The 24,024-nt window shown below is 37.5% G+C and overlaps 1 protein-coding gene across 1 annotated transcript; it reads right to left on the reverse strand.

Annotated features, from left to right (window-relative positions):
• Positions 1-3,943: 3,943 nt before the first annotated feature.
• Positions 3,944-23,277, reverse strand: LOC112175751 (MDIS1-interacting receptor like kinase 2). Its single transcript, XM_024313488.2, has 5 exons — positions 23,182-23,277; positions 22,840-23,147; positions 19,442-19,522; positions 19,305-19,358; positions 3,944-4,416 (listed from the first exon to the last, which is right to left on the reverse strand). The coding sequence occupies exons 2-5, from the start codon at positions 23,129-23,131 to the stop codon at positions 4,157-4,159; spliced, it is 687 nt and encodes a 228-aa protein (XP_024169256.1). The 5' UTR covers positions 23,132-23,147; positions 23,182-23,277; the 3' UTR covers positions 3,944-4,156.
• Between the last annotated feature and the right edge of the window lie 747 nt (positions 23,278-24,024).

Here is a 24,024-nt window from a genome sequence, read left to right on the forward strand (position 1 = left end):
TTCGCATGGAATCCGTTGGCTATTCATAGGTGTGATTAGCCCTAGGAGCGTAGAGAGTTTTTGTGACAGTAATTAAGGTGCCATTTGGCAAGTGGAACTTGGGCTATTCCATGTCCTTGAATTAATACTGATGGTCCAGCCATCGTAGTCACAAAAGTCATATGCTTAGAATCAAAATGGAGTCATAAAGAAAAGAACTCAATATTTTATTCATAAGCCAATGGAGTTACATCATTGTCTCTTTAACCAAAGAAAATCTAATCCAAAATGCTAGCTAATGCAAAGCAATGGTAGTCATCTAACTTCTTTTGGTAATTCCAAAATAAATGTGACCAGGTGAGTAGAGAGATGTCGGTGGAGCAAGGCTCGCTTAAGTACCACTAATCACATAACCTTCCTAGACATCACACTTACTTTGGGTGAGCCTACTTTGAAGAAAGACTAAGCCATTGACATTTACTACAAAGTATATGGCAATTGCCTATTACATCACTTGAAAAATAAAGACTTAAACAGAATTGGCGATCTATTGATCCCAGCCAGATTTGTAGTCTTCAACCCTTCACTCTAGATCATCTTCTTGATCTTCTTGTTCCACATAGTGAGCTTCTCTTGTTTCATAATATGCTTTGTAGGCGGTGACAAGTTCTTCACGAGCTCTACAAATATGTGCCCAATGATCAGACACTCCACATCGAGAACATACAACTCTTTTCTCAAACTCCATTGATTGAGGCGCTTTGAAAGCGTCATTTAGATGGCTCTTAGTGTTAGTGGTGGCACCAACATGTCCAGAGGCGTTGCCTCCCTCTCTCTTTCCACGTTGACCTCTTCGGTTCCGTGTTCGCCTATTTTGGCGATTACCTTCCTAAGTAGAGCGATTATATGGACCAGAACGTCCAGAAGTATCCCTAAGATTAGGGTTTCGCTCTTGGCGCCCTCTCTTTGGGGCGCGACTATAATTGGATTCCGGAATATGCTCTGTTCCCACGGATCTCGAATTACAGTTCTTCACAAGGATTTTGTCATGCTTTCAGTGACATTCATAGCTCCAATGAGCTCATGAAACCTTATAATCCGTCTTGCAGTAACATAGATTCGATAGTTCTTAGCAACCATCAATGCAGAGACGAGGAAGGTAGAGAGAGTCTTCTCAATCAACATCATATTTGTGATCTCTTTACGACAGAATTCCATTAAGGATTTAATGCAAAGTGCTTATGAGTTGTAGTCAAGAACTGACTTGAAATTACAGAAGCAGAGGCTATGCCATCTCACTTCTAGGTCAGGAAGCAGGGAGTCACGGACGTTGCCAAATCTTTCATCGAGTGAGACCCACTGCCTTCTAAGGTCTTCTTTATTCATACACTCGTACTGGAGCGGATCATCCATATGTTGAGTCATTAAGATGATGGCTTTCGCCTTATTTGCCTCTAAGGCTGCTCTATTGGCTTCCAAAGCTTGAGCTTGCTCAACAGTTAGCACGTCCTGGCTAGGCTCGAGAATCGTATCTAGGATTCCATCTGCCTTGTGATGCTGGCGGACATCGCGAACTCACCTGTGATATCTAGAGCCAGTTGTTCCCAATGGAGCAAAGTACAATTTGTTCAGGTTACTCATCCTGAAAGAGAACAATAAATTAGGGTTAGTTTCGGAGCGTAAAAGGCTACCACGAAAATATATAAAATTTCTGAGCGTAGTTGCTCCCAAGAAATTAGGAATTTCTGAGCGTAATTGCTTCCAAGAAATTCAATTCCAAGAGGTATTGGATTAGATCGAAACAATGCCGTAAGTGGTCGATCATAAATTCTCTACAAACTCTAAGTTTGTTGAAGAAAGGGGGGTAGAAGAAGGGAGGTTGCAAGTCCCCGAAAAAGAAGAGAATTTGAATTTAAAAAATCTAAAAAAAGGGGAACGTTTAGTAAAAAAATACCTCGAAATAGGTCGCCTGAAAATTTTGACCTGAAAAAGTCGCCGGAAAATAACCGGAAAAGTCGCTTGAAAGTGGCCAGAAAAGTAGCCGGAAAGTGGCATGAAAGGTCACCGGAAAATGGCCGGAAAAGTCACCGGAAAGTTGCCGAAAAATGGCCGGAAAAGTCGTTGACCGGGAGTTGACCGACGTTGACCGGTGGGCTGATGTGGCACTGATGCTGACGTGGTAGTGGGTTCTGTTGCTGACGTGGCAGTGCTGACATGGCAGATCAGCTGACGTGGCTGCTGACTGTCTGATGACATGGCTAATGACGCAGCATAGCTAATGTGGACGATGATGTCAGCTGGCCTTTGGGCTTACGTCAGTGGGCCGTTGCATGAGCTACGGCTTGGGCTGCCTCCTCCCCTTTTTTTTTTTTTCTTTTTCTCTTTTCTGCCGGTTTTCTGCAGAAGATTCAGACTGCCGGTTCACTCACTTTTCAGCCGGTTTCTGTGTTTTTTCTTCCCGTTCCTGAAACGTCAGATCAAGGGGCTTCTGCTACCAAAATTTGGTGAAAATTGGAGGTCCGAAAGATGGTGAACCAGTGGAATATTTGTTGCGAGTTGTATGGAGCTTCCGGTGGCCGGTTCGGTAGATTTCCGGCCTGTTCTTAGGGTGTGGCCGCCGGTTCTGGACTCCTAGGATCGAGTTCTTCAAGGTGTGAGGTGGAGACAGAAAAGGCTTCAAGGTTTTGTATTCGGATTCAAGGTTTTTAGCTTCTTGAATCAGGGTTTAGCTATTTGTTTCAGGGTTAGGGCTTCGTGCTGATAACGTGTTTAAGGAAAACTGAATTGGGAGAGAATTGAGTAGTACTTTCATTGATAATAGGGGCCTCTTTATATAGAGGATTACAAGCATAGAGATTGAGTTGTACATGGAAACATAATCGTACATTGATTGGATATCTCCTAAGATTCTCTGAGAATATCTCTAATATAAACCCTATTTCAACTAGAGCAAGTAACCTCGAGTTTGGGCCAGACACATATTCTGGATTTACTTGAACAATTTGTAAATTATTTATAGAAATTGGTAAAGATTAAAGAAAATGTTCCTCCCCCGTAATAAGCTAAAAGCTGTTAGAGCAACTCCAACAGATTCCTTATAATTTATGTATTATAGGGAAGCAAAAGTCAAACCTTTAGCCTATTTTTCTTCTCCAACTCCAACAGATTCCCTATTTTACAAAAATCTCTAAAATCTCCATATTCTTCCTTCAAATTTTAGAGTTTGCTGTAAATATAGGGAATTTGGTTTTCTCTTTCCTCACTTTCCCTAAAATAGATATAGTTATAGGGAATCTGTTGGAGCAAAAGAGGCTTAGTTTTCCCTAAAGTAGAGAATGATCAAAATATAGGGAATCTGTTGGAGTTGGTCTTAGTGAGTTTGAAGTTTGTTTTTTCTCTTGTAATATTTGTGGCTGGGCTGCCTTATTGAGCTTGCGCAATTACTAGGCTTTAATAATCTCTTATCAGACCCAAAGAATAAAATACAGGATCGTTTGGAAATTTCCGAGACTGGTAATAGGTGTTTGGGACCTTAAGCTATGAAGAAGACAGAAGAAATCTCAGAGCACTGAGAGCAGCAGGGCAGCTCCTCTCCACTAGTTCAATATTTCTCCACATTTTGCACTCACTTTCACTGCAACCTGCGGCTAAGGTTTGTACTTCCAATTATTCATCAAATTATTAAATTCCCTTCTTCCTTTGTAGATTTTGATTCAACTATTTACATCAGGAATAAGATACCCTCAACTCAAAGTTCTTTTGACACTCAAATTTTAGGTACTTCTTCATTAAAACATGGGTTTGATTTTATTTGGGAAATCAAATAATAGATAGATAGATATGTTATGATATTATCTATCTGTTTATTTGCTTAATTGGTCCTCATTGAACCAACATAATGAGGTCCTGATGGCAATATATATATATATTCATATTTCTGCTACTGTTTGGTGACGGGTCATAACTTGTTGCCAAAAGAAAACCCTCAAAATGCATACATTGTATAAAAGAGTAGTGCAAGACTGTAATATTTCTGAAAACAATATACATGGATAGCTACTTTTGAAAAGGAACCTAAATATGATATAAACAAGATCATCTATTCTTACTATTACGAGTTGTATGGAAAGACATGCAAATATCAGTTCTTAATGATTGATTCAAGTGCAATGTCCTGCTATTTGTAGAAATATGCATTTTGGGATGATAGCACCTGAGAAACCATTTGCATTGTTGGCCTTGATTGTGGATGGGAATGTCTGCACTCGATTGCTAGTCTTGCAATGGTTATCAGTTCATTCTCAACATCAGGTGTCGGAGGGGGAAGCCGTTGGTCCAACAAATCCATCAGTGACATGTTTTCATTTGCTGAAGGATTCGGAAATGAGGAGACCAAATCACCCAGATGCTTCCCTATTAGGACTTCCAGTGCCAGCACTCCAATGTAAAATATTATTTGGACCTAATATTATCTACATTAAGTAAATAACAAATTGATTAAGTTTATTACAAAAAATAGGAAATATATGAATTATCTACCTAGACACCTAATCAGCTTTGGTATGTCACTCATATGGTTAGGAATCTATTTTGATAAAGGTAAATATCTAATTAGTTGATATGATAAATTATAGCATCTGTCAAATAACTCATTGGCTAGAATCAAAGATTCTTTTATGGGAAGACCTATCTAGCTTGTATATATAGGTGCTTGAAGTCCATATTCACTGTGTGACAAAACATTCAGTCATATCCCATAGAGAGGAGTTAAACACATAGTTGAGTAGAAGATTTCTTGCGTGTGGCTGCTTGAAGTTTTGGAGCTCGGATTATTTGTGTTGAATAGTTGTGTTGCTGCTACTGCTTTTGAAGGAATGGATGTTGTGCATGAAGTAGGTGATGCATCTCCTCTTGTTGTATTCTAGCTCATATTATATTGATCATTTGGTTGTGTCTATGCATTTTGTGAAACAATCTTGGTTTGCTCATTAAGTTAACAAATGGTATCAGAGCCAAATTTCACAATTCATAAATCAGTTTTAGAAGATCAATTCATTGTATTTGGAACTAGAGTTTTGTGTTATGTTGAATTGCAAAACGTTTTGGGAAATTAGGGTTTTGGTTAACAGGCCAAGAAAAAAAAATTAAAATCAGATAAAGATCGTTCTTGGGGAATACAAGTATTGGGAATTATTGCTTCCGCTAAAATTGTTGCAGAATTGCAGTCGCAAAGGTTAGGCCTTCTGAGAACCATGTTTCGATTCAAAGCTTTAATTCTTTTTCTGTTGAATTACACAAGAACACTAGAAGCATTCCCGGCGTGCACCTAGGCTAGAGTAGATGGTGACCAGATGAAATTTAAGTTTTGGTGTGCTTGTGTCTCTGAATTGAATTGAGTTGAATTGAAACGATTTTGTGCTTTCTCTGTGGTTGTATATGGATGGTTGTGCTTAATATTTTGCATTCTGCTAACATATATCTGTGATTGAACAATGATTATATGATAAATTGATGAATGTTTGAGTTAAGAAGTTCACTGTCTCCCTGTAAGTGTTGTCATATTTTCATTGAGAAAATTACAGATTGAGTAACGTTTCTTTTCAAGTGCCTTGATGTCTTGAATTGAATTTAGTTAAACTTTATTTAGGCCACAGGTTGTTATAAATAAAAATAGGCATGTTGCACAAAGCAATTTCTGTTATTATTTGCATTTGATCATTAAGATAAAAATGACATGGAAACTTGTGTTAATTGTTTTCAAACTGTGCTTACTTATGTCTTCCAAAGAAGTGTTAATATAGCATAGTTTGGTGACAAACAGCTTCACACACGATTTTGAATTCATATTTTGATACTTAAAGACTGTTCTACTATCATAAGATGTTGATTGTCTTTTTGGATAACTTGAGTTCTCAAATTATGGGGTGAAGATTCAGAAACTTAAGTACAATATGTCTACTGCTACAAAAGTGTTGTCTAATGTGAAATTCAGATTTGGGGTATTTTCATTGACATAGTATCTTGTGGTACTTGTTGCCATTATGGTTGATATTTTGTTTTGGTGTTTTATGTGTTTTTTGAACTGCTTTTGGAACTAACACATAAATCTACAGAGATATTACTAAATTGAAACTTTGTATTTTTTGAGTTTTGAAACTGAAACTTATAGAATTTTTCTTTTTGACTTTGCTCATTAGGAAGTATTTACATGAACCTCAACAATGTTTTGATGCTCACTGGAACAAACATTAGAGCCTAGAGAGATTCGGTAGAGCATTATATGATGATGCATGAGAATATAGACCTAGTCTTTCATGAGGATGAACCTGAGGCATTAACTAAAGATAGTTCAGCTGAGGAGGTTAAGGCATTTAAAGCCTGGCACAGGTCAAATAGAATGGCCAAGAACACCATTAGGAACACTATGTCTGTCACTGTAAGAGGTAGTGTAGAAGAACTTGACTTGGCTACTGACTATATGGGGGCCATTGAGAGAAAATTTAAAGAGAGTGAAAAAGCAGAGGCTGCAAGATTGTCTAAGGCTTTCCATGAGCTGAAGTATGAAGGATTTGGGGGAGTTAGAGAGCATATAATGAAGCTGATCCACATTAATGCTAGGCTCAGGGAGTTACTGATGGGAGTGAATGATAGCCAAGTGGTGCATGTTGCACTGCATTCTTTGCCAAATACCTTCAGTGGGCTTAGAACTAGCTACAATGCTCTAAAGGGTACCTGGACCATAGATGAGCTCATATCTATCTATACTGATAAAGAAGATAGAATTAAGAAAGAGAGAGAGCTTGCAACCTCTGTGAACCTGGTGGAAAAGCCAAAGAAAAAGAAGATCGAACAAACTTAAGGTCACCAAAACCATCACTAAGCCATCTAGAAACACTGCAGCACCTAACACCACCAAAGCTTTTAAGTTCAAGTGCTACTTTTGTAAGAAAGTAGGACATATGAAGAAGGACTGCTTAGGTTTTAAGGCTTGGTTGGTGAAGAAGGGTAAGAATTTCTTAAGTACTACAAAAAATTTTTCTTTAGAAATTAATTTGTCAATATTGAACCTCACACTTATTGGTTAGATTCTGGCTCACCCTTGCATATTACGAATTCTTTACAGGGATTCACAAAGAAGAGGGCACCAAGAAGTGAGGAAACCAATGTCTGTGTGGGAAATGGCATGAGGGTTGTAGTGAAGGCTATAGGAACCTTATGACTAGATCTAGGTTTTGGAAATTTTTTAGTTTTGGATGATGTTTATTACATTCCCTCGATTAAGAGGAATTTGCTTTCTATGTCTCTTTTGGTTAAGACTAGTTGCTGTTTTTACATTGATTTGGATGGAATAAAAATTTCTAAAGGTTCCTTGTTATATGGTTATGGTGTTATTTTGGATAATTATATGAAATTAAATTTTTCAATACCTCAACAAGTAATCTCATTTGTTGAAGACATAAATAACACATTAAGTAACAACACCATCACAGGTGTTAAAAGGACCTTGTTCAATGATAAATCAGCTTACTTGTGGCATAGGAGACTAGGCCACATTTCAAAAGAAAGACTGCAAATATTAGTAAAGAACAAAACACTTCCAGAACTAGACTTTTCAGACCTAGCAGACTGCATTGAATGTTTTAAGGGTAAAATGACAAACTTAAGAAAATAGACTGCTAGCAGAAGTGAAAAACTGCTAGAGTTAATTCATACAGATATATGTGGTCCCTTCAGGCATAGAACAATATGTGGAAATGTTTATTTCATTACATTCATAAATGACTATTCAAGGTACTGTTACATCTACCTATTGTCAGAAAAATCACAGTCACTTGAGGCATTTAAAATTTTCAAAACTGAAGTTGAACATCAACTAGAAATGAAAATTAAGACTGTGAGGTCTGATAGAGGGGGTGAATTTTATGGTAAATATACTGAGCAAGGACAACAAAAGGGTCCATTTGCTTTATATCTGCAGGATGTAGTTATAAAAGCTCAATATACAACACCATATAATCCCCAACAGAATGGTGTTGCAGAGAGAAAGAATAGAACTCTGTTGAATATGGTAAGAAGTATGATGTGTACTTTTGGGCTGCCAAAAATGTTTTGGGGAGAAGCTTTAAGAACTGCAAACTATCTTTGCAATAGGTCCCCAAGCAAGTCTGTGGATAAAACACCATTTGAGTCTTAGTGTTGTAGGCAACCTAGTCTGCATCATTGCCATGTATGCGGTTGTAAAGCTGAGGCAAGAATTTACAATCCCAATTTAGCAAAGCTTGACCCTAAATCTGTAACTTGTCATTTTATAGGCTATTGTGAAAAATCTAAAGGTTATAAACTCTATGCACCTCACTACTCACCTAGAATTTTTGAAACTCATCAGGTTAAATTTCTGGGGGAGAGTATTTGCAATACTAAATTTGAAGATTTAACTGATGATTTTGAGGAAATTGCAGAAAGTGAGGATACAGAAATAGAAATGCCAAACCTTAAAAATAATGCAGAAACTGAAAGTGAAGTTCACAATGTAGTAGGTGGTGACTTAGAACTTGAAAACCAAAATGTTGAAGTGGCTGAACCTATATCAGATCAAAATGTTCCTGAACCTCAACAAAATGCAGTTGAACCTAGAAGATCACAAAGAACTAGGAAGCCAACTTTTGGTGGTCAAAATGATATTTATGAGGTTTATCTGCAAGAAGTTGAGAGCACTTTAGTAGATGATAATAACCCTGTAAATTTTAAGCAAGCTGCAGAAAGTAATGAGTCAAAACAATGGAAGAAAGACATGGATGCAGAGCTTGAATCCATGTATAATAATGAAGTGTGGGAGCTTGTGAAGCCAGATCCAAATCACAAGCCTATAGGCAGCAAGTGGGTGTTCAAAACTAAGAGAGATGCCAAGGGAAACATTGAGAGACACAAAGCAAGACTTGTAGCTAAAGGGTTCACACAAAAGGAGGGTATAGATTTTACAGAAACATTTTCACCAGTTTTAACTAAGGACTCTTTTAGAATCATAATGGCTCTTGTAGCTCACTATGATATGGAGTTACATCAAATGGATGTAAAAACAGCCTTCTTAAATGGTGAACTAGAGGAAGTGATATACATGTCACAACCAGAAGGCTATATTGAAACTGGAAAAGAAAACTTAGTCTGTAAGCTTAAGAAATCTATATATGGACTTAAACAGGCATCTAGATAATGGTATAGAAAATTTGATTCTGTGGTTGCATCTTTTGGTTTTACAGAAAATGTAGTAGATGAATGTGTTTATCTTAAAGTTGTTGGAAACCAGTTTGTTTTTCTTATCCTATATGTAGATGACATTCTCCTTGCAAGCAGTAACATTAAGTTACTGAAAGATACCAAAATATTTCTGTCAAAAAATTTTGATATGAAAGATCTAGGTGAGGCTTCTTATGTATTAGGAATTGAGATAAAGAGAGACAGAGCACAAAGTTTATTGGGATTATCTCAACAAGCCTACATTTCAAAAATACTTCAGAGATTTGATATGGCTACTTGTGCTCATGGGGAGGTTCCAATATCTAAGGGAGATAAATTAAATAAGGATCAATGCCCTAAAACAAGTGTTGAGAAAAGGGAAATGGAGTCTGTACCATATGCTAGATTAGTTGGCAGTCTCATGTATGCACAAATGTGCACTAGGCTAGATTTATCCTTTGCAGTTGACATGTTGTCTAGATTTCAATCTGATCCTAGACACAAGCATTGGACTGCTGGCAAAAAGGTATTGAGATACCTACAGAGGACTAAGAGTCACATGCTTGTGTATAAGCGTGTGAAGAAACTTGAACTTGTAGGCTTTACAGAATCAGATTTTGCAGGCAATTATCCTGCATCAATGAAGTCTACTTGTGGCTATGTATATATGTTGGCAGGTGGTGCAGTGGCTTAGAAAACAATGAAACAATCATTGATAGCCACATCCACCATGCAAGCAGAAATTATAGCCATATATGAAGGTGTATGTGAAGGTCTATGGATCATAAACTTTCTTTTGGAAACAAAGATTTTAAGTAATCTTGTTGATGGAAAGCTGAAAGTTTATTGTAATAATGAAGCTGCTGTGTTCTTCAGTAAGAATAGCAAAACGTCCAATAATTAAAAACATATAGACTTGAAGTTCTACAGTGTGAGAAAGAGGGTAAAAGATGGAGAGATTGAAATATCTGCCATTAGCATAGATGCACAGCTTGCAAACCCTTTTACCAAGGTATTACCAGTTTCAGTTTTCAAGAAGCATGTTGAAGACATGGGAATTCTCTCTAGTTTAGATTCCTGAGTTCAGAAAGAGCAAAAGTCATAAAGATTATGTTTTCAGTTTCTTAGTTTGAAAGTTTCAATTTTATTTCAGTTTGCAGTTCATGTCAGAAACAATATGTATTCATATTTTGGTCAAATGAATAAAGCTTGAGGTATTTCCAGATATATTGTTTCACAGCTTGATCTTATTTTGAAAATATTTGATTGCTGCTATTTTAGTTTTGTTGATTATCAGGTGGATGGAAATATGCATATATTCAGTAAGAGGCAAACATGCAATCCACTAGTGCTTAAGTAAATAATGTTTGCATTATGATTTTGCTATTCAAAATTTTTAGTTGGACTATAATGAAGTATTTACTGCATAATGACATACTTTACCACTTGATTTCATCATATCAGTTTCGTAGTTCATGTGAGATGCAGATGTTATTATTGGTGATTTGGAACAAATATGTTTACATAAGCATGTTTATTTCCAAGTTCTATTTTAGCTGCTGCGTTCTTGACAGAACTGAATGGATCTTGACCATATATTTCAATGCACACTTTGGCTATTTTCTGGAATGAGTTTTGGTTCAGTTGTTATGTAAACAATATTGGTCCAAGGGGGAGATTGTAAAATATTATTTAGACCTAATATTATCTATAGAAAATTACATGCAAGTGTCATTTTGAGAATTATATTAGCCACAAGGCCACCTAAATTTTCTTGTACAAATAAGGTCACCTGCATTGACAAATTATTTCATTCTTGACAATTTTACCCTTCTACCTAATAAAGGCTTACATCGATCGCGATCTATCTCAGAGACGGGATCGATTGACACGTGGATCGGCGAGGTTGAGGGGATGCTAATGAAAGACGATGACGGAAGCAAGGTAGCTTCGGAGGAGCCACCTAAGGAGTACTATGTGACAGGACCCGCCCCGGATTTCACCCTGAGATCCGAAGTGACCCTACGGGGCCCACCTTAGAAGAAATTCTACCAAAAATTTGGCGGAACTTCCCTTAAAATGGGCTACCCAAACCTGTAGAAAACATTTACACTTCTCAATGAATTCATCCTTATGCTCCTGGAGCCACCCTGCTCCCCAAATCAACATCAACCAAATTCACAACACACAAATCTCAACTTAACAATATTAATTCCTCAGGTAATCAGAGCAATTCTAATAGAAAGGTAAATGAGGAAAACCTAATTCAAAGGCAAACGCGGAAGCCATGCTGTTGGCTATGCCTCAACTCCATGTATGCCCGACCCCAACCAATTCGCCTGCAAACTGGGCATTTGAAACCGAAGGGCCGAGGGGAAAGTACATAAAATACGTTAGCGTGAGTGGACAAAAATAAATAATTTTAAACAAAAGGATTTTATATTTTCCCACATTTATTTCTTTAAAAATTCCCGATGCATGCAAGGATTAACGAAAATAAAACAATAGGAGTTCCACTCATGAAAACCGACTAGCCCCGCTAGTCACATACGATTTAAAAGAAAGAGTTCACTACTACAAAAACATGATTTAAGGACATTGAAACCGTGTCCTTAAATACATACAAGGACTCTTAAAAAAAGAGTCCTCTATCCGGGAGTCATCATAAGTCTGAAACAAGGACATTGGAAATGTGTCCTCTTTTCTATATGAGGACACAGTTTGTGTGTCCTTAAAACTCTAAACATGGTGTCCTTGAATCCATAAGAGGACACCTAAATTGCATCCTCATATCATCTAATATGTGTCCTCTTTTCTATTCTAGGACACACAAATTGTGTCCTAGAAGCTCTGAAAATAGTGTCTTTAAATCCATTAGAGGACACAGAAAAAGCATCCTCATACTATAAAATCTGTGTCCTCTTTTTCCTATGAGGACACGAAACTTTTGTCCTAACAAATAAAGGAGTGTGTCCTTAAATCTAGAAGACGAGGCATAAAACAAGCCCTTATATTATCATTCAGTGTCCTTGTTTTCCCTACAAGGACAATAAAATATGTCCAATCTCAACACAGTCATCTGATCTCAACTAGCACATAAACTATATCAATCAGAATATAGAGAACATCCAATCAATATCCATGATGCAAAATAAGTGAAACACAGATACGCAAGTCCATCTGATTTAAGGAGAAAGATCCAAAATGTATTAGAACTACTGCTCTGATCAATTTGATTCAAAGATGGTACACTTTCCCAGAGAGAAGGCTTAATACTTGATATATTACTTCAAAATACCAAAATAAAGAAATCTGCAAGCTAATTGTTCTACTTCATCTTGGATCTATGCATCAACCAGCTCTGCCCACACTGCTCGAACTACATCAATCACTTCTTTACTGTAAGTATCTTTTTCCTTGAACTAAAATAATGATCAATATATTAACATTACAGAACTAATTACACTAAATAGAGCAGCTACCTAGTGAGCATGCACAACTAGTCAAAAGCATCACTATACATATGTATAAATATTCTAGCAGTACGTACCATATACAAGTTTCAATTGCAACATACAAAGCAAAAACAAAACTAGTTAGCTAGATATATATAACATAAACAAACCTGGAAAAATAATCATGAAACAGTACATGGATCAACCAGTTAGCAGCCAACAACCAACGATCCCTGCACAAAAACAAAATAAATAAACCAATGAAAATTACTCACAACTTCAACAATACAACAATTTCTCATATATTGTTGGTTCAAGCACAATGCTTATTAAGTTCAACAACGCAAACACATAACATCACCTAAACACCTAAGAGCCTATTGTTAGCAAGTCAATATTTAAAGAGAATCATGACTCAGCACCCACAAAAATGTCTAACGCTCTACATCTGCTCAAATTAGAAAGGGAAGGAAGTCAAGGAAGTCAAATGTCTAACAATCCAGGTACATATACTAGATGTAATAAGAATTTTGATTTCTGACTTAGGACAAGGTTTGCAAGCGTTGGCTCATTTGAAGTGTAGAGGTCAGGTACATAAACTTAACTATCATTAGAATACTACGTACTTTAAATGAAATAGTAATATACTTGATACATTATCAGTTGTAAGTGAGTAAAAGTTCACCTCTGGCCATATTTATGACTAAGAAAGAGTGGATGAAATAGTTGTATATATACTATATTTTTGCTGACACAAGAGGCATATTACTTACATATGAGTCACTCTTTGAGATAGGATAGGAGGGGTCACTCTTTCCAACCTATAACACAAAAAAGAGACATGATTCGTACAATTTATTAGTTAGAAAAATAGTAGCTAGAAGCTCATGATTCACAGTAAATGAAGATCAGTGTTCTGTGTAAAAAAAGGGCTCCAAGTTACTCATTCTATCTCAGAAATTGGGGCCATTTTTTCAAAGACGCCTCATTCGTGAAATAATAAGAGTTGATTAATCAATCTCTCTCTTAAATAATACTGGATCACTAGTTTTTTTTTTTTTTTTGGGACAAGGTAGGATTACTGATCTAGAGAGCAGAGTAGGACATACTAACACATTTTACAGGAACACATCCAGTATGCTAGTTAGCTGAAAAGAAAGAGCAGCACAGAGACTTGAAATACAAGTATTGACTTTAATGATAGAAAGAGTTGGTTGTTAAGTAGGCTACAAACAACTTTTTAAAACCCATTAATGTCAATAAGCCACCTCCCTTTACTTCCAATTTAGATTCAGTACAAGAAAAATTCCCTTGCTGAGAATCATTTTGCAACTAAAGGGAAAACACATTCGTTCCAGAAGGATTTCAATCTATTTCTCTCTACTCCTTGACATAGCAACTTTGAGACGATATTTACATCATATGGGTATCTAGAAGTAGGACGAAGAATCCACATAATTGCATTATGTTGTCCAAACATTTATGCAGACACAAGAGGCATATTACTTACATATGAGTCGCATTGGGGGGTAAGACATGGAATTTCACCACCAATGCTATTAGAACTAATATCCCTTGAAGAAGAAAGATGAAGAGATGTAGCGACAAGCATGCTTACACAACTATAGTAAGTTGAAAAAAAAACAGTAGAACCACTTACAGTTGCTTCAAACTGTAGAGATAATAGATCTCAGCAGTAATATACCCATAGCGATTTAGACCATTAAGTTTACTGCATAAGATCAAAGGGGAAGTTAGTTCAGGGTCTTGTAAAGATTTTGAAGAGCTACGACTGAAAATGGAGCAATAAATAAAATAAATGATCTGACTGATATGGTAGCCAATGGTATATACTACAATACAACTATTATAAATTAAACTTGCACTTCTTTTCAGTCACCTGGAACTTTCATCAAACAGGTGGTGTGCATGTAAGGCCAAACACATCTATGATGTTCTCAACCATTTTAACTTCACCAAGGAGATCATTTGCCTCACATTTCAAATAATGCCTATCAATTCGAATCTCAGAAGTAACAAATGTTTGAAAGACAATGCGAGGTTAATGACTTCCTTGGCTTGATAATGAAAATGAATTTCTTTGAAAGAGGTAAAAATTGATAACCTGGATTGTTAGACAATAACCACTACATCTCTTTTAGTAGCTCAGACAAGGGAACCAAATGATTAAAGGCAAAAATTGATAACCTGGATTATTCAAAAGAAAAAAATGAGAACTTGATGTTGATAAAGGAATGTATTGGGTGAAGCTATATCGATAGGAATTCTATACCTTTGGCTTGAACATGACGTGCTCGTTCGAGACCCAGATCTATCCTCCAGCTATAAGAGGATTCAAAGAAGCAATTATCTGTTAAAACCAAGAGTACCCCATGAAAAATAAACAGTGTAATCCCCAACCATGAACCTATAAATCTGAGTACCCACCAATAATTAGGGAGATAATAGTACCTGAAAGTCTGCATCTTCTATAGTCCTGATTTTGGAGTTATTGACTCCTCAACCTTCTATCTGGGTTGATAGAACGAAATTAGGTCAGGAGAGCATAACACTGATAGAATATCAGGAAACCAATTTGTTTTTCTTCTGTTGCGAAGAGCAAAACAAGGTATTGAACATATAAAATAGAAATAGAGGGAATGAAATCGGTGGGTTTGAATTGAAGAGGGAATCTGAAATTTGGAAGAAAGAGGGAATCTGAAATTTAGGGAGGGAAAATGTGAAAAGAGGCAGACGCGGAAACTTTGTTGAACAGGTCGACTGAAAAATTGCTTTTTGGATTACGTCTTTGTATTGAAAACTTTTTAAGGACACAGTTTTAAAATCCAGCTGTCCTTGAAAAAAAGTATTCTTCCGCTTAAAGTTTCATTTATAGTAAGAGTGTCCTAAATAACCTCTAAGGACACTTCATGAAATATGTGTCCTTGTTTGGTGTCCTTGTAGCCCATATTTCTAGTAGTGGTTGGAACTCTGATCTCAAGGAAAATAAGACCAGCCCCGCTGGTTAAACGAAAATCGAGCTAGCCCCGCTAGCTTAAGTAGTAAAGTGAGTAGGGGAAGGCGATAGCCATACGAGTGAGCCTCCCAGGCTCGGGTGATAGCCTCCCAGGCTAAAATACTCCCATAACTCCCGTAATATACCCTTACGCCACTAAGTGTAGCAATAGGATACCAGGCTACAGAATTACTGTCACAGAGACAGTAACCTGCGCCACAAAGGCGGAAGGGCTACGGTGATCCCATCACCACGCCACAAAGGCGGAAAATCAATGCTAGCAATGATAAGTCACCCAAAGTATGGCAAAAGAAATCAGAAAACCAAGTAAATCCATAAGTACATAAAGCTTCCCCATCTCTCGTAAAGGAATTTCCAACGACGTGTCCCACACGCCAAGATAATCTCAAGTTCAAAATAAATAGGAGAAATAATATTACTCGTAAACCGGAACAAAATCAATTTCCAAAATCATCAACAAGGCATTCCCAATGCCAAAACCGAAGTCGATAACTAAATAAGCATTAACTTCATCGAAATCCCATTTCGAAAATCTTTCTAAAAAATCTCATTAATAAAATAAATGGGAGGGAAATAAGCATTCCAATGACGTGACCCCGCACGCCATAAAATCTTCAAATAATCATAAATCCAAATCCATTTTCGAAAATAACCATATGCTCGAAAAAGTAAATTGATAAATAAATAGAGCATAATCAAGAAATAAATGCATGCATCATTTACTTAAAAACAAAAGTCCACTCACAGTACTATTCCGACGATCACATATACGAGTTCCTTCATCGAGCAATAGCTCGGTACGTCGTCCTTTAAACAGTCGAATCCGGCCGGTGAAGAAAAACCCAGAAAACTCCAAGAACCCTAGAAATTGCAAATCGTTAATTCGACCTCTACACTGTAAATTGAAATGAAAGACCTTAGGGGAAATGATCTATGTCAAAAACCGAACCTTCGACGCTAATTTGGTGGCCGGAGACGGCCAGAATCGCCGGAAATCGACTGAAATCCCGATCTGCTACAGTAACCTTCACAACTCCAAATCGAGCTCTTCCGGCCAAATCGCTGTAAAACACCACCACAGACGTGACAAGGGTGAAGAGGCGAGCCAGCTGATGCCCGGATTCCATCGTGGGGTGGCCGGAGGAGGAAGAAATCGGAGGAGAAAGAATCGGGCCGAAGAGGAAGAAAAGGTCGGGGGAGAGGAGAGAGAAAAGGCCGGTAGGTTTCCAAAAATTGAAACTTACCACAGTAAATTGGCTATTTATAGAAACTTACTACATGAACAGTAACTTTAGTATTTCGCTTATAACTTTCGCATACGGACTCCGATTTTTACGTATCACATATCCACGCGCTCGGTTTAACATCCTCTACAACTTCCATGAAGAACATTTTCTCAAATTCTGACCCGAACAAAAAGTCAACAATTTAGGGCCACTAAAAGTATCGAAACGACGGTAAAAGTGAAAGTTATTGTCGTTTACCGTCCAAATGACTAGTAAACAGGTAAATTAAAATACGGGACGTTACACTATGAGAATTTTTTTGGCGAATGTACTCATGGACTCGCCGTCGACGGAATATCCAGCCTACGTGGATTCTAATTCAAACTGCTGCGCTGAGTCGGAAAAGGATAAAACTGATGGATCGCCACTCAACAATAAAAGGAGAAGGTACTGTTAATTTATTATTCATATTCATAGATTCCTAAATGGATTATTGAAACCAAGGAAATGCTTGAATATGCGAGTACTTGATATTTTTAGTTTTATTAGTGTGGCTGTGCAAGTTATTCAAAATGGTTTGATGATTTGCCTTGGTGATTCACGGAGGAATTGACTTTTTTTTGTGAAGACGGTGGAGGATAAGCCATATAGGCGGCAGATTTGAGCATTTGACATTGTAAATTGATAGTTATTTTGATGAAAACATGTAATTTCTCCATGCTATTAATGTATACAACCATTTAACATTGTAAATATATAGTTATTTTCATGCTTCGAAGTAGCTTTTTGTATTGGTTGGTAATAGTTTTCTTAGTTGTTTGCAGTAGCTTTGTTAGTTTCTGATAATAGATTTCTTGATCTCTGAGAGTATCTTTTCAAGCTAATGTCAATAGCTTTTGTTTTCAAATCGGTAGCTCTCTGTAACTATTATAGTGGTTTTCCATCATAGCGATCGTAGCTTTCTGTACCTATGTTAGTATCTTTTCAAGCTGATGTCAGTAGCCTTTCTATTTTCATTTTGATTGATTTTAAGTATTTTTATGTCAATAGTTTATCAAATTGGAAAATTAGGATTTTGTATGAAATTCAGTTTTCTTTATGTTGTGATTTCGTATCTCTAGCATTTCTTGTTTGAGATTTGTGTTACACTATCAACATAGACAATCAATTGGTTTTGTTGCAATTAGTATATATGTCCGTAGCTTTTTATTACCGGTCTAGTACTTTTTTACATGTGTTATATTAGCTTTCTGTTTCTATGTGAGTAGTTTTTCATTACTGGTCGAGTAGTTTTTTACGTGTTATAGTAGCTTTCTGTTTCTATGTCAGTAGCTTTTAGATTTCCGGCGACAGTAACTTTTGTGAACTAGTTGGAAATCTCACCAGCGTAGCTTTTGTCTGTGACAGTAGCTTTTGTTGTTGGTGATAGTAGTTTTTGTGACCTCGTCGGAAATCTCACCAGCGTAGCTTTTGTTGCTGGTGATAGTAGCTTTTATTGCTAGTGATAGTAGCTTTTGTGACCTCGCCGGAGGTTGCCGGAAATCTCATCAGAGTAGCTTTTGTTGCTGGTCACAGTAGCTTTTGGTGTTAGTGATAGTAGCTTTTGTAGTCGCCGGAGTTTGCCAGAGACTCGCCAGAGGTCGGCCGGAGACCCGCCGGAGTTGGCCGGAGACCTCGCCGGAAAGGAGAGAGAGAATGGTTGTTGAATTTTTACTCTAGTGGCATTCATATAAATATGTTAGTTTTTATATCTAAAATATAACACCATTTTTAATCTAGTGGCCTTATGAGGGAAAAAAAATTAGTTTGTGGCCTTATGACTAAATAAACATTCAAATATGCACTTATATGTAATTAACTCTATTATCTACATTAAGTAAATAACAAAAATAGGAAATATATGAATTATCTACCTAGACACCTAATCAGCTTTGGTATGTCACTCATATGGTTAGGAATCCATTTTGATAAAGATAAATATCTAATTAGTTGATATGATAAATTATAGCATCTGTCAAATAACTCATTGGCTAGAATCAAGGATTTTTTTTATGGGAAGACCTATCTAGCTTGTATATATAGGTGTTTGAAGTCCCTATTCACTGTGTGACAAAACATTCAGTCCTGCCCCATAGAGAGGAGTTAAACACATAGTTGAGTAGAAGATTTCTTGCGTGTGGCTGCTTGAAGTTTTGGAGCTCGGATTATTTGTGTTGAATAGCTATGTTGCTGCTACTGCTTTTGAAGGAATGGCTGTTGTGCATGAAGCAGGTGATGCATCTCCTCTTGTTGTATTCTAGCTCATATTATATTGATCATTTGGTTGTGTTTATGCATTTTGTGAAACGATCTTGGTTTGCTCATTAAGTTAACATCCAAAGCTATAAACATCACATTTCTCAGTTACCTTCATCGTGAAAGCGAGCTCTGCGAAAAGAAAAGAAACGAACATAAACCAATTGATAACTATACTTGAATGAAAATTTAGAAAACACATCTAGTTAGTTTACCTGGGACTACATATCCATATGTTCCTGCAGGGGTTGTCCAATTTGATGAGCCTGGATTTAAAAGCTTGGTAGTGCCAAAGTCTGCAACACAGGGCTCATAATCATCATTCAGCAAAATGTTGTTGCTTGATATGTCTCGATGCACAATCGGTAACACACAATCATGATGCATATAAGATAAAGTATGAGCCACACCTTGAACTATATTCACCCTTTTACTCTAGTTCAGTTTGGATAATAGCTATTGTTCATGTATTTGCTTTTGGTATGAAGTTAACAAACTTATATCCAAAAGTATCATGTATATGTTACATATTGATTCCATACTTACACAAGTGACAGCTGGTACAAACAATGACAACGTAATTGGACCAAGAACGATCTCCTCCCTGCCCGGAGTGGAGTGGTTTATTCTCAAGTATTCTTATTTGAAGCAACTTACAAACAATGTTCAACTATAATCCTTAATGGTTAATTTATATGAAAGATTATAATTAATCTTTCAAACAGATTTGGAAGGAGATGACTAAAACTTATTTGTTTTGTGATGATGATGATAAGAAATTATCAAAAGACTTGGATGGGCTTGTAGGCGTTTAATCTAATGAGTCTGGGCCTTTCTAATGGGCTGAAGTATTTTGGGCCCAAACTTAGGTCTATAAAAGCAGGGGAAATTTTGGAAGAGAGAAGAGCTCATTTCTGATTTTCCCGCCGGAAAAAACCCTAAAACTTTTCGCAGTTGTACGGAAATCGTCAAGGGCTTTGGATCAGAGGAGATGAATCAATTTTGGGTAATCCCACATTCTAATATACGCGATTACTTTAGTTTTTTTTTAAGGGTTTTTAGGTTTTTATTTTCATGAATTTTGAATTTCATTGAAGTAGAATGTAATTAGGGTTGCTTGCAGTGTTGCACATAATCCCCTTTTATATGAAAAGTTTTCAATTCTTATTTTGTTTTGTGCTCTCTGATATTGGATTTTGGTTCAACTACTAGCTAGACTGATAGTTTCTATTTATTGCAATTTTTGTTACTGTTTAAGAGTTGCTCAAACATAGACTGATAAAATGTCAAATGTATATACAGATTAGAAGCATATGGAGATTAAATGGTTGTAGGCGGTAGGCTTAATGGTATATTTAGTATTTACATTAGTTTTGTTTGCGTGTCATCAATACTTGTAGGTGTAATTTGCTCTTACAAAAACAAAGGAACGACAATACTTGTAGGTGTTTCGGTGTCGTATCTCCAGTAGTGCCCTTATTTCATTGAAAAACTCCTTTTGAGATGCCTCCTCACTATCATGTACTGGATAGAGTTTCTTCACAGTGACTATGCTGCCAGATGGTAGCTTTGCCTTGTAGACAGTTCCATATCCACCTTTCCCAATGCAATATGCAGTGTCAAAACTGTTGGTTGCCTCCATGATTTCGCCATACATTTTTCTTATATCAAAATTTGCTATTACAAAGACTTCATTCTGCACGTAGCTCTCTTCGGTGTGTTGGTATTGCATTCTTCTTCTTCTTCTTCTTCTTCTTATGAGGGCAATTCCAAGTAAAGCAAGTAAAATTACTCCCAAAACAGGGAACACGATTAAAAACACTAGTTTTCTGTCCTTGTTTGAGGTACTTTTATTTCCTGCAGAAGGATTGCAGGGTTGCAGTCCTACAACATTGCCTCACAATCCATTATTCCCTTCCAAGGAAGCATTTTGAAATGCTTTGCTGTCAGGGATGGCGCCCTGCAACTGATTGTAGGACATGTCAATGTGCAACAAGCCAGGCATTTCACCAAAAGATGTTGGAATGACACCGGAAAGATTATTGTGGGATAGATTCAGATCCTCCAAGCTCTGCAGCTAGCTCATTTGTGATGGTATGTTACCCTCAAGTGAGTTACTACTTAAATCTAGCGGGGACAGTTGAAATAAGTTCCCCAACTGTAATGGAATTTCCTGACTGAACTTATTGTTGCTCAGATTCAAGTAGATTAGTTTCGACATGTCACCTATAAAGCTTGGAATTGACTCGTTAATTTTGTTGGTGGACAGGTCTATATATTCAAGGTCAGTCAGAGATGCAAATGTGGAGGGTATAGGACCAGAAAGTTGATTATCACCCAACTTCAGATTCACCAAACTTAGCCTCCCATGATCTTCTGGAATCACACCAACTAAATGATTGGAAGAGAGATCAAGTGCTTGAATTTGAGTTGCATTGCCAAGCTCTGGTGGTATGCTACCAGTAAGGTTATTACCCGCAATTAGGAGGCTCGTTAACTTTGGGCATTGTCCCCAGTTTTGTGAAATTTCACCATACAACTTATTGCTGCTTAGATTTATAAAATCAAGATTTGGATACACACCAAAGTCTTGAGATACATTGCCAGTCAATTGGTTCCCTTCAAGACATACTCTGATTAAGCTCTTGCAAGTTTTCAAGCTCTCGGGGATTGGACCTATCAAATCATTGTTGAATGCTGTGAAGTTTTGAAGCAATCCACCTCGGCAAATGTTTTGGGGCAAATAACCAGAAAATCGGTTGGTATCAAATTGCACAATTGTCATCTTTGTGAGATTTCCTATCTCTTGGGGGATGGTGCCGGAAAGTTGGTTATCACGGAGGTACAAGCTTACTAAGTTGTCCAAGTCACCCAATGAAGCTGGAACCGAACCATTTAGTTGATTCTCGCTCAACTGGAGATCCACCATAGATTTCAAGTTCCCTATCTCCTTAGGAATACTGCCAGAAAGTTTGTTTGAATAGAGATAAAGAAGGGTAAGGTTTGGCCGATCACCTATGGATGCCGGGATTGAAACAGAAAGATTGTTTGATTGAATTCTCAGTTGCACAAGAGACTTCATCTTTCCTATTTCTGTAGGGATAGAACCAGAAAGGTTGTTGTAGGTTAAGTACAACACAGTTAGATTTTCCAAGTTTCCAAAACTTGGAGGGATAGGACCTGATGGTTGCCATCCAAGTACAATTCAACCAATTTTGATAGGTTTCCGATTTCAGGAGGAATGACACCAGAAAGCTGACTTCCAAAGAGATACAAATTTGTCATGTTGGTAAAATTACCCAGGAAGGCTGGAACAGACCCTTCTAGATTGTTGGTGGTCAGAGCAAGCTCATAAAGAGATTTGAGCTGGCTCATTTCTTGAGGAATCGAACCATTTAACTGGTTTATGTTTAGGTGGAGGACTTGAAGTTTTGTTAGGAGACCAATTTCTGGTGGGATGATCCCAGTCAACTGATTAGAAGATACATCAAGGTAGATGAGTTTGGAGAGAGGGAACTAATCTGAGGTGGGATGGTGTCGAAAAGTTCATTGACACTAAGGTCAACATATTCAAGATCAGGGAAGGACTAGAATGAGAGTTCATGTAGCGTACCTTTTATACCAGAGTCGGTAAGGTTTATCTGGTTGACACTTCCGGCAGCATTGCATGAAATACCGGCCCAAACATTGCATGCACTTGATGAATTTGTGGAGTTACCGGGGAGGGAAGTCCACAAGGTGAGATTTTTATTCCCGATTTGATTCAGAAAGCTGGCTTTCCATTTGAGAAGTGCCTCTGCTTGTGTAGAATCAGCAGAAGCAAGTTTTGGTGATGAAACCAACTGAAGAAACAAGATAATGCAAGCTAGAGAGCAGACATAATCCAAGTAAGTAGAAGGTTTCATGGCTTTTTGACTCAAAAGTTTATACACAAAAGTTTTGAGTCTGCATAAAGGATTATGATCAAGGGTTTCGTGTATAATGCCTTTCTAATTCATCAGAGTTCAGAGCTGAAACGTCTCTGCCTCTAATTAATGTTTATTGACATTATAATTAATTGGAATCTTTAGTCAAAGTCTTTGCCTATGTCTGATGACTTTTGAATGTAAACAATTATATCCTTTTCTCATAATTATATCAAGGCTTGTTGAAGGAAAATCGACTTAGTGTGCCATATCAAATTAGGAATAGTTTCATGGTTGTAATAGGAGAGAAGGTTCTAGAATTCCTAGTCATACTCGGATTAGTTTTCCTTGTAATATTAGAACATGTTTGTAATCCCTATATATAGGGCTCCTATTCTCAATAATCATACACACAATTCTCTCATCAAATTCTCTCAAATATCATATTCTTAAACACGTTATCAGCACGAGCCCTAACCCTAGCCCTAAAAATCAAAACCTAAAAACCGAAAAGAATTCCCATGGATACCTCGCTGTTAGCCTCGCCAATGCAAGCTCCTAGCCCACGCTAGCCTCGCTCGCTGTCGCCCACCTGCGCGCCCGTGCATAAGCTGCCCGTACAGCCCAGCGTGCTCCCCCGCCTAGCTCACTAGCCTCGCTAGCATCTGCGCCCAGCTGCCCCGTGCGCGCCCCTGCGCCTGCTGTAGCCTTGCTCCGCACGCTGCCACAGAAACTCCCGCACGCCCGTGCGCCTGCTGCAGCATACCCTCAGTCCTGCAGCGTCCCACAACGCACCTACAGCTCTACGTCTCTGCAGCCCTGCAACGCATCACCGCAGCCCTGTTTCCAAACACGCCTGCATCAACACGCGCGTGTTCTCAAGTCCCAAATCA

The sequence above is a fragment of the Rosa chinensis genome, chromosome 7 (genome assembly GCF_002994745.2).
Source record: "Rosa chinensis cultivar Old Blush chromosome 7, RchiOBHm-V2, whole genome shotgun sequence".
In the NCBI taxonomy this organism is placed as follows: domain Eukaryota; kingdom Viridiplantae; phylum Streptophyta; class Magnoliopsida; order Rosales; family Rosaceae; genus Rosa; species Rosa chinensis.

What these genes read in the sequence shown, in the direction of transcription:
- LOC112175751 (XM_024313488.2), bottom strand. Translation starts at nt 23,131, where the DNA reads ATGAAACCTTCTACTTACTTGGATTATGTCTGCTCTCTAGCTTGCATT. An exon ending in TACCGACTCTGGTATAAAAG is followed by an intron (nt 19,523 to 22,839) that starts GTACGCTACATG and finishes CCTGTGTTGCAG; the next exon opens with ACTTTGGCACTACCAAGCTT. An exon ending in TGATGTTTATAGCTTTGGAT is followed by an intron (nt 4,417 to 19,304) that starts GTTAACTTAATG and finishes TTTACATTGGAG; the next exon opens with TGCTGGCACTGGAAGTCCTA.